This window comes from Buteo buteo, chromosome 7 (assembly GCF_964188355.1).
Source record: "Buteo buteo chromosome 7, bButBut1.hap1.1, whole genome shotgun sequence".
Classification (NCBI taxonomy): Eukaryota; Metazoa; Chordata; class Aves; order Accipitriformes; family Accipitridae; genus Buteo; species Buteo buteo.
In genome coordinates this window covers 46,905,171-46,921,227 of record NC_134177.1, presented here as the reverse complement: position 1 = coordinate 46,921,227, position 16,057 = coordinate 46,905,171, and the positions used below count along the sequence as shown (strand labels likewise).

General features: G+C 47.0%; 1 protein-coding gene across 2 annotated transcripts in view; it reads left to right on the top strand.

Moving 5' to 3' along the window:
- CLUH (CLUH binding protein of NUMT mRNA) overlaps positions 1–16,057 on the top strand; it is a 42,522-nt gene that overhangs the window by 22,402 nt on the left and 4,063 nt on the right. For both annotated transcript variants that reach the window (XM_075033104.1, XM_075033103.1), the window contains exons 9-24: positions 569–661; positions 1,213–1,907; positions 3,091–3,308; positions 3,959–4,063; positions 5,209–5,309; positions 7,425–7,577; positions 8,217–8,279; positions 8,970–9,214; positions 10,003–10,087; positions 10,783–10,936; positions 11,289–11,428; positions 11,541–11,621; positions 12,260–12,385; positions 12,912–13,033; positions 14,469–14,562; positions 15,349–15,483. In XM_075033104.1, coding sequence (XP_074889205.1) covers positions 569–661; positions 1,213–1,907; positions 3,091–3,308; positions 3,959–4,063; positions 5,209–5,309; positions 7,425–7,577; positions 8,217–8,279; positions 8,970–9,214; positions 10,003–10,087; positions 10,783–10,936; positions 11,289–11,428; positions 11,541–11,621; positions 12,260–12,385; positions 12,912–13,033; positions 14,469–14,562; positions 15,349–15,483 — 2,610 coding nt within the window. The remainder of the gene's footprint in view (positions 1–568; positions 662–1,212; positions 1,908–3,090; positions 3,309–3,958; positions 4,064–5,208; positions 5,310–7,424; positions 7,578–8,216; positions 8,280–8,969; positions 9,215–10,002; positions 10,088–10,782; positions 10,937–11,288; positions 11,429–11,540; positions 11,622–12,259; positions 12,386–12,911; positions 13,034–14,468; positions 14,563–15,348; positions 15,484–16,057) is intronic.

Sequence of the window (16,057 nt, the reverse complement as noted above, 5' to 3'; positions counted from 1 at the left end):
CCCTGAGCATGTAAAGGTCTGTGAGGAGCAGGTTCTGCTCAGGTGTTCACAAATTCCATGTCCCTGCTCTGCCGAGCACCAGTGCACAGAAGACAGAGTGCTCCTCCAGGCCAGTCAGGCCTGGAATGGATCTTGTGTTTCTGAGCAAACTATTCCAAATGCTTCAGCTGCAGCTTTATAGCATAATATCTTGCAGGCTGTGAGCAATGCAGGGCTGTAACGGCTGCCCATGGGTGGCTGCCTGCCTGTGGTGTGACTACATTGCAGTGTGCTGGCTGATGAAACCTGCACCATGCTCTTCCAGAGGTGGCAAGCTGCTATTTCAGTTAAACTGCACTGCATGAGATGGGCTAATGTAAGATCTATCCCAAACTGCTGTTGAATAAAGTCCACTCACAAGCAGTGTTCATTCCTGCTGCTAATCCACTTCCTCTGAACTCCACAGCAGCCTGAATTCTTGCCCCTTCCCCTCCCTTCTCTCACAAAATACCTCATAAAGTGGAAATGCTGACTTGCCAGCTCCTTCCTACACAGTACATTGCTTCCCACAAGGCTTTGACTCTTTCAGACCAGAGACTGGAACGAGGAGCTGCAGACCACACGAGAGCTGCCACGCAAGAACCTGCCTGAGAGGCTGCTGAGAGAACGAGCCATTTTCAAGGTAACTTTGGGATGTGCAGGCAACTCCTCACGCAGCCCCTTCTCTGCTGCCTGTATCGCGTCTGGACACTTCTCTTGGGCTACCCTTTAGAAACTGCAAGAGGAGGATCCCTGTTCGTAAGCTAAGGGGTCTTGTTCTCTCTTGCCTGTCTGCCTTCTGCTCCCAGCCCCGCAGGGAAGAATTGTGCTCCTTGACCCTGTGTCTCCCTGCTGACCCTGAGGCAGCCTCCTCTTAGTCCTCTGCTGTTCTGTCTGATCCAGTCCTCCTTCGAGTGGGTGGGATGAACAGGAGGAGGGGGGACACGCTTACACTGAAGCCTTCCTCTGCAGAGAGCTAATGAGCCTAAGCCACGCTGAATGCTAATTTCTGGCTCCTGGAGCTTGTATGCAAGCCACTAGCCAGGCTCACAAAAGTAAAAGCCAGCTGACCTGCCTGCTGGAAGACTATCAGGAGGAGAGGAGTGAAGGACAAATTTGCAGGGAGTTTTGAAAGCAAAGTGCTGGGAGGGTGGGAGCCCTTGCTTACCCAGATTTCTCTTCACCTGCCTCCAGGTTCACAGCGACTTCACTGCAGCAGCAACAAGAGGTGCTATGGCTGTCATTGATGGCAATGTTATGGCCATCAACCCCAGTGAAGAGACCAAGATGCAGATGTTCATCTGGAACAACATTTTCTTCAGCCTGGGTTTTGATGTCCGTGACCACTACAAGGACTTTGGCGGAGATGTTGCTGCTTATGTAGCTCCTACCAATGATCTCAATGGTGTGCGGACCTATAATGCTGTGGATGTAGAAGGGCTGTACACTCTGGGGACTGTAGTGGTGGATTACAGAGGTTACAGGGTGACAGCTCAGTCTATTATTCCTGGCATCTTGGAACGGGAGCAGGAACAGAGCGTCATCTATGGGTCAATAGACTTTGGCAAGACAGTTGTCTCACACCCCAAGTACCTGGAGCTGCTGGAGAAGACCAGCAGGCCACTTAAGATCCAGAAGCACAAAGTCCTCAATGACAAGAACGAGGAGGTGGAGCTGTGCTCCTCGGTGGAGTGCAAAGGCATTATTGGCAACGATGGGCGTCACTACATCCTGGACCTGCTCCGCACTTTCCCTCCAGATTTAAACTTCCTGCCTGTTGAAGGGGAGGAGATGCCAGAGGAATGTAAGAAAATGGGGTTCCCCAAGCAGCACAGACATAAGCTTTGCTGTCTCCGGCAAGAACTTGTTGATGCCTTTGTAGAACACAGGTGAGCTGAGTTCCCCCCTTCCTCCACCTGCGACTGGTAACGGTCCAAGTCAGGACCATGCTGCGTTGTCCCAGGGACATCACAACAGCGCTCCCAGAATTGGGCAGCTAATTTCCCCATTGCTTGGCTGTGCAGGTGCAATTATAGAAACTTAATTAATGAGAGGTGAAAACAGTAGGGATTCTGACAGGGTTACAGGCAGTCAGGGAAAGAGGTGGTTTGCTTTTAAGTCTCCAGATCTGTTTTTGTTGTTTCCTGTCCAAACATTTAGTTCTTCTTTCCCTGCAGATATCTTGTGCATCTGATGGCTAGGGAATGGGAAGGATTTATGCTTCTTTTTAAGGCTCTCCAGATGTCTTGAAAGCTACCTTTTTTCCTAGAGGCTGAAAAAAAGTTACCTATGGGAACTGCTGTAGGCACTTTTGTGGTGAGATATGTTGGCGTGCGGGCTTGCTCAGTGCAGGCGAGGAAGTGGGAGCTCTGGGAGCAGGACAAGTTGAAGCCATGTGGTGCGGCCGTGTGGTGCTAGTGATGTTAATGCTCCTGCTTCCAATGTGAAGGGCTGCAGGTGCTCTGCTATCACAGATGGTCGGAGCCTGTGCTTCGCTTGCCTGAAAGATGAGCCCTCCAGTTGCTGGTGGAGGAGTCCTGCCCGCTGAGCAACCAGTTCTGCAGCCAGCACCCTTCCCAGTTCTGCCACGTGCCTGCAGGCAGGCTTTGTTGCTCCTTGGGAGAGCTTCCAGACCAGCAGCCTGCAGGACCATGGCCGTAGGGTGCTGCTGCTGCTGCTCCTTGGCTAGCAGAGGCCAGGCCTCTTTCTGCTAAGGTCTCCTGGCAAAATTGCTGCTGGTTTGTGTTTGACTAGTCCTGTGCATCTGGCAGTGAGGGTCTTCTCAAGCTGTCTGCTGATGCTGCGTGTGGAAAGCAATTTGTAAGCACTGCAAGGAGATTACTTTCCCCTTGTGATGGGTAATGAAAACCCACGGGTTTTTGCATCTTCTGATAAACTAATGTGCATTCCTTTGATTTTGGAAAGTTCGTCGGAAGAGGGTGTACCTCCTGCCTTTCCACAGGGAAACCGTATAGCCTATAATGCTAACTTTGTGAGGTTTTTCCTCACAGAGCAGTTGTGATCCTCTTGGATTCTCCTGCTGTGCTGAATTCCTCTTTTCCTTTACTGTAGGTATCTCTTATTCATGAAGCTGGCTGCACTGCAGCTGATGCAGCAGAAAGCCAACAAGCAGGAGAGCTCAGGTGCGCTGGAAAATGGCGCCTCTCCGGAGAACGGTACTGCAGACAGCGAGAAGTCTGAGTCAGAGGATGGTAAAATAGATGATAACGTGACTGGACTTGATCAGGTGAAAGAGCTTGCTGAGACCATTGCATCCGACGATGGAACAGGTATTTCATCCTTAGCACCAGAAGCAGCCCAGGCCTCCTGCCCTAGCTGGTGGGCTGTGTTGCTGGTAGGAGCTAAGCCAGACTGGGGGTGGCTGGGGTGATTATTTGTTGTTAAACAGGACAAGCACTGGCTTCCTCTGTCAATATTGTCTTAGCTCTTTGCATAGAGCTGTTGACGCACCTGGGGGCCGGTTGGGTAGGTGGGCGAGTGTCTCTGAATGCAGCAAGCCTATCAGCTCTGCCGCAGGAGCGAGAGCCCGGCCAGCAAGCTGGCCTGCGGGGTCAGCAGCTGGGACTGGGCTGCCAGAGGCTTCGTGCAGGTGGAGGGGAGCAGGCTGCGGCAGGGCTGGGAAGCGTGATGCAGACGCCTTTGGGAATCCCAGGCTTGGATTTCTGAATATCTGTGGTTGGCGGCGTGGGGGATCCATGGGTTTTCTGGGTCATCTTATGTGCTCTCGTTTAGGCTTTGCATTCTGCAGCCATCCTCCTTTCCAAGTATCTTACAACTGATTGGTTTTTTTAATGGCTTTCTGCAGAATGTGCCATCATTGCTGTTTTTAGTAACAAAACTTTTATCTTAATTTAATAGCTAGGCTTGTCATTTTCTGAAATCCACATTCATTTGTATTTTATTTTTCTTCCTGCTCCAGTGGATCCCAAAAGCAGAGAAGTGATTCGAAATGCTTGCAAGGCTGTAGGCTCCATTAGTGACACATCATTTGACATTCGGTTTAACCCAGATATCTTCTCACCAGGTATGTGTACAAAGAGCTGGTTTTAGTCCTCCTTCAGAGGATTGCTGTGTCCAGCCAGCCACAGACAAAAAATTGTGTTCTGTAGCTAAGAATATTGCTGGCTTTTGGCTGGCTGGGCATGCTGCAGGATTCTCCATGAAGCACAAAGATACAGAAAAGAGAAAGAAGTGTAATTGATTGCAATGCTCGAGCTACCAAATGCGGGCAGTAAGCTGTCTCCCACTGCTACGCTCGGGGGAGGTCTGCAGATTGCTGCCAAGAATCTTCGTGCGATTCTCCAACATCCCAGCTGCTAGACCGCATGAAAAGAAGCAGAGGGAGGGAAAAAATTAAATTTTATCCTAATGTAGTAGTTTACACAAAAAAACAACAGTTGTAGTTGAACAACTGATGTTGCGTCCTCAGTGAAGGGCGGGGTTTGTTTTAGTAATATTTTGGTAAGCAGGTCACAGTGCCCTTTCAAATGCATACATCGGTTGCAGGCACTGTATGTAGCTTTCCATGGCTGGAATCAGTGTTTTTATTTGGAAATACAGAAGAAGCTCCCAGAGTGTTTGTGGGGGTGAATACCGAGCTATATGCATGCAAATGGGGTATGGCCATATAGTTGAATTTAGCTTGGAATAAATGTGGACCATGTGTTTTGAAACGCCCAAGCATCTTCTAAGGCTGGTAAGGATTAGTGCTTTGGCACTGACTTTGCAGCTAGAACTTAAAACCTGATTTTAATTTTAGCGTGCAAACCCAAAAGGCTCTGAGTTTCTAGCACTTGGAGTATTTGCTGGTCCATCTGCTGAAATGTTCCTGCTCCAGTCTAGCCAGTTGATTTTTTTGTACTGGTAGTGTACACAGCACTTTGCAATAGGTAGAATGGATCAGATAAAGAGCAGAATTGGGGCTTTTAAAAGCTGCGTTAAGAATGAATGAGTGGGCAAGAGCAGCACGGCTACTAATCGAGCAAAGCAGCTAATGCTCTTTCCATTGAAACATGTTGTAGAGTAGATGAGTTTTTGAAGAAGTGCCTTTAATTCCAGGGAGACAGAATCATGTTAACTTTTTACCTGCTCTTACTATATGCTTTCTGTATATGACTTGTTTCTTCTTTGAGTTGACGTTTTTTATGTTTTTCTCTTTTACTCTCATAGGTGTTCGTTTTCCTGAATCTAGCAAAGAGGAGGTGCAGGATCAGAAGCAGTTGCTGAAGGATGCTGCTGCATTCTTGCTGTCGTGCCAGATCCCAGGTTTGGTAAGGAACTGAGGACCAGCAGTCATGTCCCCTCTGAAAGCTTGCCTCACGCCTGGCCGCTCTGAGCAAGCACTGACACAGTGGTACGCCAGCTTTACCTCCCCAGCAAATGCTGTCTTCTGCTGGCAGCCAAGTTCTGGCACCAGTGGTGAAGTACGGTGAACAGTGCAAGCATAAGAGGGATTTTTCCATTTCCCGTCTTACATCATGGCACAATTTTCCCACTTCAGTCCAACAAAGAATTTTTGGCACTGGTAATTAACAGCTATTGCTAAGTGTTTGGGACAATAAAGACCACATAAGTCATCCTCCCTAGCCCTGGGCATTCTGCACGACTTACTGTATTATCTGACCCTGATTGTGACTCAATTGGTGACTAATAATTTGGAGTGAACTGGGAAATTGTTCTTACTAATATCTATTGTAAATCTCCCTCTGTAAGTCTTAAGTATTTTGGATGCTTACCCATGCACCTGGCTAGGTAAGAAATACCAGCTTTTCCTTTCTCAAGAGACTCTCTAAATTGACTGCTAATGCATATGTTACTGCAGGCACTGTAACTAGGAAAGCAGAATTGATGATCTCCACTCCAAGAGGTTCAGGAGTTATTGGTCTTATGTAGGAGGGGATTTTCCTTGCTGGAAAGTTTCATCTGAACTCTAAATCCACTAGTTTTGTAGTCAGCATAATCTTTAAGACCAGCTATTCAGTCTTTAAATTAAAAAACAGGGGGAGTGAATCAGAAAAGGGCTTGGTGACTCTTGTTTTACAGGATAGTTGATACACGAGTATATAAACCCAAAATGCTGCACAAGCATGTGTGAGGGCAAGTTACAGGCCAGCTGCTGTAAGCAGGGAGTCCTCTGTACTCTGCATATCAGAGAGTAACCAGTATTACTCCATGACGTGAATTAAGTCACTCTTTATCAGTGCTACAACACAACTTAAAATGCTAGCGCCATATCCCCTTATCAGCTAAGTGTGCACAACTCCATGTAGTCTTTTAATTGGAAATGTTTTTAGTTAGTGACAGTGAGGCCCTTAAAGAAGGGTTAGCCTGCTAGTTCCACAAGCATTAGTTAAGTAACCCATGCCAAGGGGAAAGTGGTTCTCACTGCCTGAGCCACAGGAGCCCTCCGAGTCCCTGCTCTGCTACTGAGTTCCTGTGTGGCCTCTGGCAAACCACTGGAAGCTGTATGCTGAATTATGCTGAACGCCTCGCTGGTCGTCTTGGGCCACTTGAGACACTGCATGCTCAGCACTTGGTTACAATCCTCTGTGCTGCTCCACAGGGCCTTTGCCTCTGCTTGTTGTGCACAGGGAATTGGATGAAGCCTGAGTTGTTTTACTATGGCAGTTGATCTCTCAACACCTCAGTTGCCCAATCCTTGTTGGGAGTGCATAGTGCTGCTCGTTCACCACTGAGACATAAAAGTGTTACAAGCAGCAAGGAGCCTGCACAAACTGCTTTGGGCTGTCTGCTGCAGTTGTTGCCCCTGCCCATGTAGCATGGCGGTCTCTGGTATCGCAGCACTCCACCCACCAAAAGAGCCTTGCTCGGCATCGCTGTCGGCCTTCGGGGCGACCCTGAACCCCAGGTAACAGAGGCATGTGTGACCAGCAGTTGGGGAACAGCGGTCCTGCCCCCATGCCCTTGCAGCGCTGGGCAGGTTGCCATCCTGTTAGTGCTGGAGAAACAGCTCTCCCTCCCGCTGCTGCCACGATGCCGCTCCTGCTTGTGGCCCCGCAGCTGTGCGGGGGGCTTGGGGCTGGGGCAGCTCAGGGTTTCCTTTGTGCCGGATCCCAGAGCAGAGGAGGCACTACCCAGAGCGCCCGAGGAGTCTCTCCAGGCTTATCCGCTTTGCCGGCTGCGGAGCCTACGGCCTGAGGTAGGGAGCACCCGGCAGCCCTGGCTCTGGCTGATCGGTGTTCTGTACTTGCCAGTTCTTGCTGTGCTTGTAACTTAAATGTCATCCCTGGAAATTACCTTCTCTGCCAGGCAACGCCTTTTTCCCTTCCCAGGCAGATAACTTTTTTTTTTTTAACTTTTTTTAAAATTGAAATTCTTTCCTTCATGTTTGCTCTCAGTAACCAAAGTTTGCATCTACCTTTCAGGTCAAAGACTGCCTGGATCACACGGTGCTCCCAATGGATGGGGCTACCTTAGCAGAGGCCATGCACCAGAGGGGCATCAACATGCGTTATCTAGGCAAAGTGATCAACTTCATCACCAAGACCCCTGGCCGTTCTCAGCTGGATCACATTTTTGTAAGCATCAGGCTTAACTTCAAGCTGTCAATTAAAACTGCCTCTGGCATAATTTGCCCTGTATAGATTCCAACTTGGCCAATTGTTTTCTCTGTGTAAAAATAAACAGCTTCAAAAGTAGAGGAGGAGGGGGAAGGACCTGTAAGTGGTGGATGGGGAATTTTGCTCCCAAATCCTTAATGGCTTTCATAATGTTAGGGAGTTTGAGTGTCCTTTGGGATAGAGAAGTGCTTCAGGGATTCCCCAAGCATAATAGCAGGTAACACACAGTTGGATTTTAAGCCATGCATTCTTTAAGCCTTTAAGATCCATTCAGGCTCTGAATCAAACTGGAAAGTGTTGTGAGCGTGGATGCCCATGAGCATGCACAGGGCTAGTGCTGCAGTAGCTCCTGGATGCATGGTTAGAGCTGAGCTGTGCTGCACGAGGTGGCTTGTGGCCACCATGCACGGGTGTGCAGGGGGCTCTTCCCTGGCTCCAGGAGTGTTGTCAAATGCAAAACAGTTCTGTGCTGCAGGGTAAGGACTGGAGAATGTGTCTTCTGTAGATCTTGATAAAAGCCCACTTCAAAAGCAAAGTGTATTTTTCATTGTTATTGCCAACTGACTCTTGGTCTCTGTTCTTTATTCCTTTGGGTAGAAAATAGGAATCAGTGAATTGATCACTCGATCGGCTAAACACATCTTCAAGACATACCTCCAGGTATGACCTGCAGTCTGACCTCTTGCCTTGTGTGTCCTCTCAAGTGACTTTTTTCCACAAATAGAGAGCCGTTTGAGTCCTTTCGCTCATTAGGCAGTTCATGGGCGTTGCTTAGCAACGGGAAGTACAATCTCATTAGTGCTAAAATAGGTACAGGCCTGTGTGTAAGGGAAAACAAGTTCCCACTTGAAGATAGCTTTCCCGGAGAGTAATCATTCATGCTTTTCTTCCCTAGATTCTCACTTATTATGTTGAAGGCTTTTAAAAGTGAAATCACAGCTTGTTTTCCTTGTAATAGCTTTTCCTCTTAAACAGTGTTGCTTTTGCCCTTCTAAGAAGCTTTTTTTAGTAGCATGAACACTAATGCATCCTTATACCTGTCCGTACATAACATAGCAATACAGCTGGCTTTACTCCAGTCTCAGAATCTTCTTTACACTTTCTAGTTTTTCTGTCCCAGGTAGCAGCATGAAATGGAACTATATATTTGTGTGTGTAGGTATATACTTAGCTCTTGTATCTACATAATTCTGTCTGTGCTAGCTCCACTTGCAAATATTGCCTTCCTCTCCCTCTCCTGAAAGGTTTTCCTGTTTCTGGTAGGACTGGATTTGTGTGAGGCTCAGGGTCGGAGTAGTGCCTGTGTGATGGTGGGTGTCTTCCAGGACTGATTTTGGTGTCTCGCTGTAGGGTGTGGAGCTGTCGGGTTTATCAGCAGCCATCAGCCACTTCCTCAATTGCTTTCTAAGCTCCTTTCCAAATCCCATTGCCCATCTTCCAGCTGATGAGCTGGTCTCCAAGAAAAAGAATAAGAAAAGGAAAAACAGGAACCTTGGAAATGCTGATAACACTGCATGGGCCAGCATGACCCCTCAGGAGCTTTGGAAGAATATTTGTTCAGAAGCAAAGAACTACTTCGATTTTAGTCTTGAATGGTAAGCAGAGCAAACTACCCTGTCACCAAACGTCTGTAACTCTTAACTGTTCTTTAATAGGACCTGCCTTTTTGACTTGTTTTCTGTTTGAATGTACACTTGTACTCTTGAGAGAGTTTTACAGGCTTATAATGGAACGAAATCAGGCACAGAGTAGCAGGGGGCAGTGTAACTGAGATTTGAAATGAGGTGAAACCTATGAGGCAAAGGCAGCTAAGAAATGCAGAGAGGAGGGGAAACTTTTCCTTAGTGGTGCAGAGGGGAGCAGAAGGCAAGAAGCTGAAGGAGTATAGTCAAAAGGTATTTTTCTATATAGATGATTTAGGCTGAAGGGAGCTTATGTTCCAAAAACATGGACAGCTTCTCCTGTGTCTGAAACAGAGATGGCGAATGAGGCTGCTGGAAGGTGTAGATGGTGAGTGTTAAACTGGAGGCACAAGCAAAGTGGCCCAAGAGAAAAACCATGACTAATTGGCTAAATCAGTGATCATCCCTTCACGTCAGGGACAGCTCACTCTTTACCAAGAGCTGAAGGCCTTCAGGCTCTCGCCTAAACTCTGTGGTGAGCTTTGAAGAGAACACACATAGGATTTGAGTAAAAAGTATGGTTGTGCATCTCTGTAAGCTTTAATAGACCATTAACAACCACTGTAATGTTAGTAATTGGTTTCAGTTAGCACCTAGCTGTAGAGGGACCTGTGCTTCAGATCTTCAGATATACCACAGCAGAGGGATGTCCTTGAGCAGAAACTTACCTGAGAGCTGAAGCTTGTGTGTGCTTTTTGCAGTGAGAATGCTGACCAAGCAGCTGAAGTATATAACCTACAGAAAATCACCCTGCTTCGTGAAATCTCCCTCAAAACTGGAGTCCAAGTAAGATCCACATCTTCCCTCCCTTCCCTATCATGTTCTATACTGAGAAACATGAAGAGTAAGTGCAAACTGCTTTGCGGGGGACAGCCTTTCAGACAGACAGTGGGAGCCCCTAAAGGTCTTTGCGGTGTTAATGTTGAAATAAAGGTTCCAGCCCTGGGGATAGAGATTTCTAATCCAGTTTCCTTTTAGAGTGAACTTGCTGTGCATCTCCGTTGGAAGATTAGCCAGCCTGAATACAGTTCCTGTAGCTTGCTTTGTCTGACAAACCAAACTCACCTCTGAAGTTTTCATGCACGTGCATACTCCCCATCCAAAGAGAAGCAGCTCTTTGGCTGAGCAGAGCAGGACTTTGGAGTTTTCCTTGCTTGAAGAACAGGGGGTTTCCTTCCCCACACCACTGCCTTCTTACTCCTGTGGGGTGTGGGAGTTTGGCTGGATGAGGTTGCCCTGTCGTGGCTCAAATACTGGCATGACCATGCCTTGGCACTGCGGTGTGAATTTGCCACGCACACGTGGTAGTGTGTGCCTACATGTGACCTTCTTTCAAAACTCTGTCCCCAGGGAGTGATGATAACAGGAGATGTTTTGACTGTGAATCCGCATGCAGAATTCAAGGCTTACTTTCCCCTCTTTCCTTGCCAAGTAGCTATGAAAGTGGTGACCATGACCTCTGGTCTTTTCGGTTCCTCCAGATACTGCTGAAGGAGTACAACTTTGACAACAGGCACAAGCCTACCTTCACAGAAGAGGATATTCTCAACATCTTCCCTGTAGTGAAGCATGTAAACCCCAAAGCCTCAGATGCTTTCCACTTCTTCCAGAGCGGGCAAGCAAAGGTTCAGCAAGGTACAGACCCAACATGCCTCTGCCTCTTGAGGTGACTGCTGATAAAAGAAAGAGCAGGGTATGTGTGGCATGGCCCGCTGCCCTCTACCAATATACCCCCACCCACCCTGTCTTGGTAGAGAATTGTGGTCTTCACGACCATTGGAAACACCCACGAGCTGTAAAGTTACCAACGATGAACAAGGATGGATGTAGGGCAGTGTTTTCCTTCCCCTAGGTTTTAGTCCTTACACAAGGCAGTGACCTATGGCTACATATCCCACTACTGTTTTCACTTTGTGGGCAATGCCCTTCTCCAGTAGTATGAGGGGTTATTTAACATACACACGTATATGAATATAACTTTTTTCAGGTTTCTTGAAGGAGGGCTGTGAGCTCATCAATGAAGCCTTAAACTTGTTCAACAATGTGTATGGTGCTATGCATGTAGAAATCTGTGCCTGCCTGAGGCTGCTAGCTCGTCTCAACTATATCATGGGAGATTATTCAGAGGTAAGCAAGGGCTTGGATAGGGTCTGTTTAGTCCTCTCATTCCTTCCCTATGCTTGCTTGTTCAAGTGCATGGCACTGTGTGACTTGCTCTTGGGTCTTCTGTTCTGTTTAGGCCTTAAGTAATCAGCAGAAAGCGGTGCTAATGAGCGAGAGGGTCCTGGGTATTGAACATCCCAACACAATTCAAGAATACGTGAGTACAGGGTGCTGGGAGAGCAGCAGTGCCTCGTGTGTCTGTGTGGAGTCTGTGACCCCTAATTCATGTCTGCATCTAGAAAACAGTTGCAGTTCTCCTTCCTTCTGCAATGTTCTTCCCAGAATCCTCCACTTTTAAGTTTTGTATCTTATGATTTTGTAAACTGAATACCTAAGTGTTTGCATTATAAATGTCCTGCATGGTCAGTATTTGTCCTACTCAGTTTAGAATTTTGGGGGTTTGTCTGCTGAATGTTTATTTATAGTCATTAATTCTGTTGGCTTTTGCCCTGGGCTTACATCAAAAACAAAGAAAGAGAAAGAATCCTCCCAAAAGCGCAATCAGAATATCATATACACACAGGTCAGTTTTGAAATATTCCTTGAGGTGCATAAGAGAAACTGAAGTGAAACACTTCAGCTTCCTCAGTGCTGTGTCTTGTGTGATGCCTCAGTGGAGCTGTAACTCAGCCAGCAGATTTGGACTTTTCTGAGTGGTTGAAATCCTTTTTAACCATAAAGGAAGACCTTTTTATTTGTGTGCAGCTGAGGAAAAAAAGTAGAAAGGAGAGATTAGTTTGCTTTACAGTGTAGTAAGTAAAAACCATTAATGCTAGATTACTTCTTTTGTTATAGATGCACCTTGCTTTGTACTGCTTTGCAAACAGCCAGCTCTCTACAGCACTGAACTTGCTGTACCGTGCACGCTACCTCATGCTGTTGGTATTTGGGGAGGATCATCCAGAAATGGCACTCTTAGATGTAAGTAATCTTTTAGAGTCTTCAGGCTTCTAATCTCCAAGAAACCTCTTGATCTTTAAAATGCCCATAATGCTGGCTATTTAAAATAAACATTTAGGCACTGCTTCCTTTCCCCTGGGTTACTACCAGTTAGTACTATTAGAAGAAGAGAAGAAAGGAGTTTGACTTGTTGTAGCTGGCAAGGTCAGCCCTCTGTGGCTGGAGCTCTGTGCTGGGCACGCTGGAGACGTGGGTTCGAGCACCTGTAATTCTTGGGCAAATTCCTCAATTTAGCCTGTTCTTGTTGCCTTTGCATAAAATGGAGAGAGTTCCTTATCTCTCTTTTGTTTGGCTTGTTTGGACTGAGCTCCCAAGGGGGAGGATGGTCTCCTGTCATGTGTTATGTGCTACAGAGATATCCGCTGGGGATTTGTGGCTGCTACAGCCTTTTCAACAGCAAAATACCTGTGTGGTCTTGGTATTTACAAAGCAATAAATGTGTAGTTTGAATTTGCTTTCCGAATGCCTACTTGACTTCTTTATGCAGAATAACATTGGCTTGGTGCTCCACGGGGTTATGGAGTATGACCTGTCCCTCCGGTTCCTGGAGAACGCGCTGGCCATCAGCTCCAAGTATCACGGCTCCAAGTCTTTGAAAGTTGCACTAAGGTGAGGCAGGGTGGAGTGCTGGGCTGGGTCACCATACTGTTAAAGAGAGTGAGTACATTCACTGTGCGCTCATATGGGAGGGATCTGATCCGGCTGTGTCCAGTTGTACCCTGTTAAACTAGAGATTCAGTCTTTTCCCTGCTGTCAGACTCCTTGGGACTGCTGGGCTGCACGAGTCAATGTCATGGTGCAGCATCCAAGGTTGTCGTCTTGAAAGACAGAGATCCCTCGTTCTTAAAGTTAATTGTGGGATCTGCTGTAATGCTGACTGCCTCCAAAATCTGTCAAGATGACCCTGGTCCTTGTAGACTCTCAGCAGAAAAATATATGTGGCAAGTGAAGGCTGGAGAGCGAGGCTAATGTAATTATACTGGGAGACTGGGATGATACGTAAACACTTGTATTTAATTGTTTCAGCCCTCAGGGAGCTATCTTTGAGAAGCATATAATTTGCTTTTGTCCTTTACCATAAAGCCTTGTATTTGAATAAAATACTGCATGGCTTCCTTTTTTCCAAGGGAGCTATGAGTGGTCGGCACCTTTAGGATCTGCTCTAAATACCCACTGCTCTTTGGGGCTGTATGCACTGTCCTTGAATGCAAAACTGGCTCACTATCAACCAAGCAGTGGCCCACTCCTAATTACTACTACCACATTGCAACCCATCTGTTCTTCGTCAGGGTGAAAATAAATCTTATTAAGCACCCACAAGAGTCTGATTTGTTTTCCAGCAGTTGATGGATATGCATTCTGCAGAAAGCATCTTGCCTTCCCTTAGTAGCACTGGGATGCTTGATGAGATTAATCACCTCCCACAGAGTAACACTGCCAAAACCAGAAATCTTTTTTTCATTCCAGAAACACTAAGGAAGCAAAGTCCAAGCCAAGTCAGCTCTCCCAACTAGAGAGAGCCCAAGTGACTTGGGTTCCAGCTCTGCCACTGTTTTGCTGTTTGTTTCTGTGCTGGAAGGTTTTTTTATGTAGTTTGTGAATAATCAAGTAATTCACACGTTTGCTTTCTAAAACAAAAAGACCCTATTGAAGGGTAAGGCCTTGTGCCTGCTTCCTTCTTCAGTTAACAAATCTAGTCCCGAGATGTTCCTGTGGATGTGCTGCCTCCATTCAGTTCACTGCTGTGGTCTTCAGCTTTCCTGGGTGCAGGAGGAAAAAATCCCCAGTTCAGTCTTTATTCCTGTAGGTCACTTCTCAGCATTTCAACAACAATCCAACCTAAATCAGCGTAATATATTAATCCCCAAACAGAGTGGGGAAAAGTAACTGCCAGCATGCTGTATTCAGAGTCCAGTGTCTGTCTCCTTTCACACTGACATTAAGACTTCTAGCCTAAACATTGTTATGTTAAAGTCATGCTCACTGTAGTGCAGAAATGTTTCTTCTTCATGAAAGTACCTCTAAACCCTTTCCCTTCCCTCAGCCACCACTTGGTAGCCCGAGTGTATGAGAGCAAAGCAGAATTCCGGTCAGCTCTGCAGCACGAGAAGGAAGGCTACACCATCTACAAAAACCAGGTAATGAGCATGTGTGCTGTTAATTTGTGTCACATCACTTTACTGCCAGAAACAAGCAGTACCACTGCAAAACAGTGCTACAACTTGGAACTCAGGGAGCCCTTTCTTACAAACAGCTCTGAGCAGACGCCAGGGAAGTGTCTTTCTAGGGATGGGGTAGGACTGCTGCCCTGTACAACAATTGACTGCTTTTATGCCAAAAGTGTTTGAATAGACTTCCTGTAAGTTTGTTCTTGCTGTACCTGTGTTGCTGGACAGAAATTTCTGTTGGTGGCATTGCCCCATGTTCTGGCATGGCACTGAAAGAACTGGTCTGTTCTTCCCACTTTTTGCACCACCTGTCTTTTAAATACCAGATCCAAACTAGTTTGGTAGTTGAGCTGTTTCATGGGCAATACCTTCTGCTGCTTGCAGCCCTTGCTCTTGCACAGTGAAACTTCTGCATCAGCCTGGGGTCTGCCTGAACACGTCTGCAGTTATACACAGTGATTCAGTGCCATCTCACTGGCTGAAAGCACAGCCTGGTGGAGGGAATGCCACTCACCCTGCTAACATGCTCCTACTTGATGGAAATGTGTAATGTTGATAATAATGCTCCTAGAGGAATTTTTTTTGTTTGTTTTTTGAATGCCAAGGCAGGTGAAATCCAGTTCTGATGAGTTTCTATAAGGACGTTGAGCTAGTAGAGACTAGGAGTGCACCCTGGTTGTTTGGCTCCTGTTCTGATTTGTAATGTTGTACCCTTTTTTTTTTTTTTTTTCCCCTTTTCTCCCCTTTTCTGATTAGCTTGGAGAACACCATGAAAAGACCAAAGAGAGCTCTGAGTACTTGAAATACCTGACTCAGCAAGCAGTTGCTCTTCAACGCACAATGAATGAGATTTACAAGAATGGCTCCAATGCGAACATCATGCCGCTTAAGGTAACCTTTATGCAATGAAAGCAATTGAGGGTACTTACCATGAAGGCAGAGATTTGTGTTTAGCTGCTCCTGAAGGACACGTGAGTGTATGCGTGCAGACATTGCCTGTGCAGGAGGTGGTAATGGCTGTGCCAGTTGCAGACCCTTTGTGGGCAGGAGGTCCCTGCAAAAGCAAGAGGCTCAGACAAGACATAGCACAGTGTAACCAATGTGGACTGAACATTTGTCCCCTCTGCTTCTGAAAAGACCGATTCTGGCCTCTGGCCCTTTCTCCTGAGCTCAGGCAGATGGGTGCAGCTGAGTGCGTTGCAGGGCACCCAGGGAACTCAGTAAGGATGCGCTGGGCAGCTCGCAGTGTGGGAGCCTGGGACACCTATGCACAAACCTGCCCCTCCACTGACTCACTGGCTGCGGGCAGGTTGCTCAATCCAAAAGTACTTCAGTTTCCTCATCCTAAAAAATGCTGTCATCTTTCACCAGGTGCTTTGTTCTCCTTCCAAGGGTTTTGTGGTGTGGGGAGGCTGGGCAGCAAAGCGGAGCGTGGGGGGGGCCTGCCTTGCCTTGCCATACACAG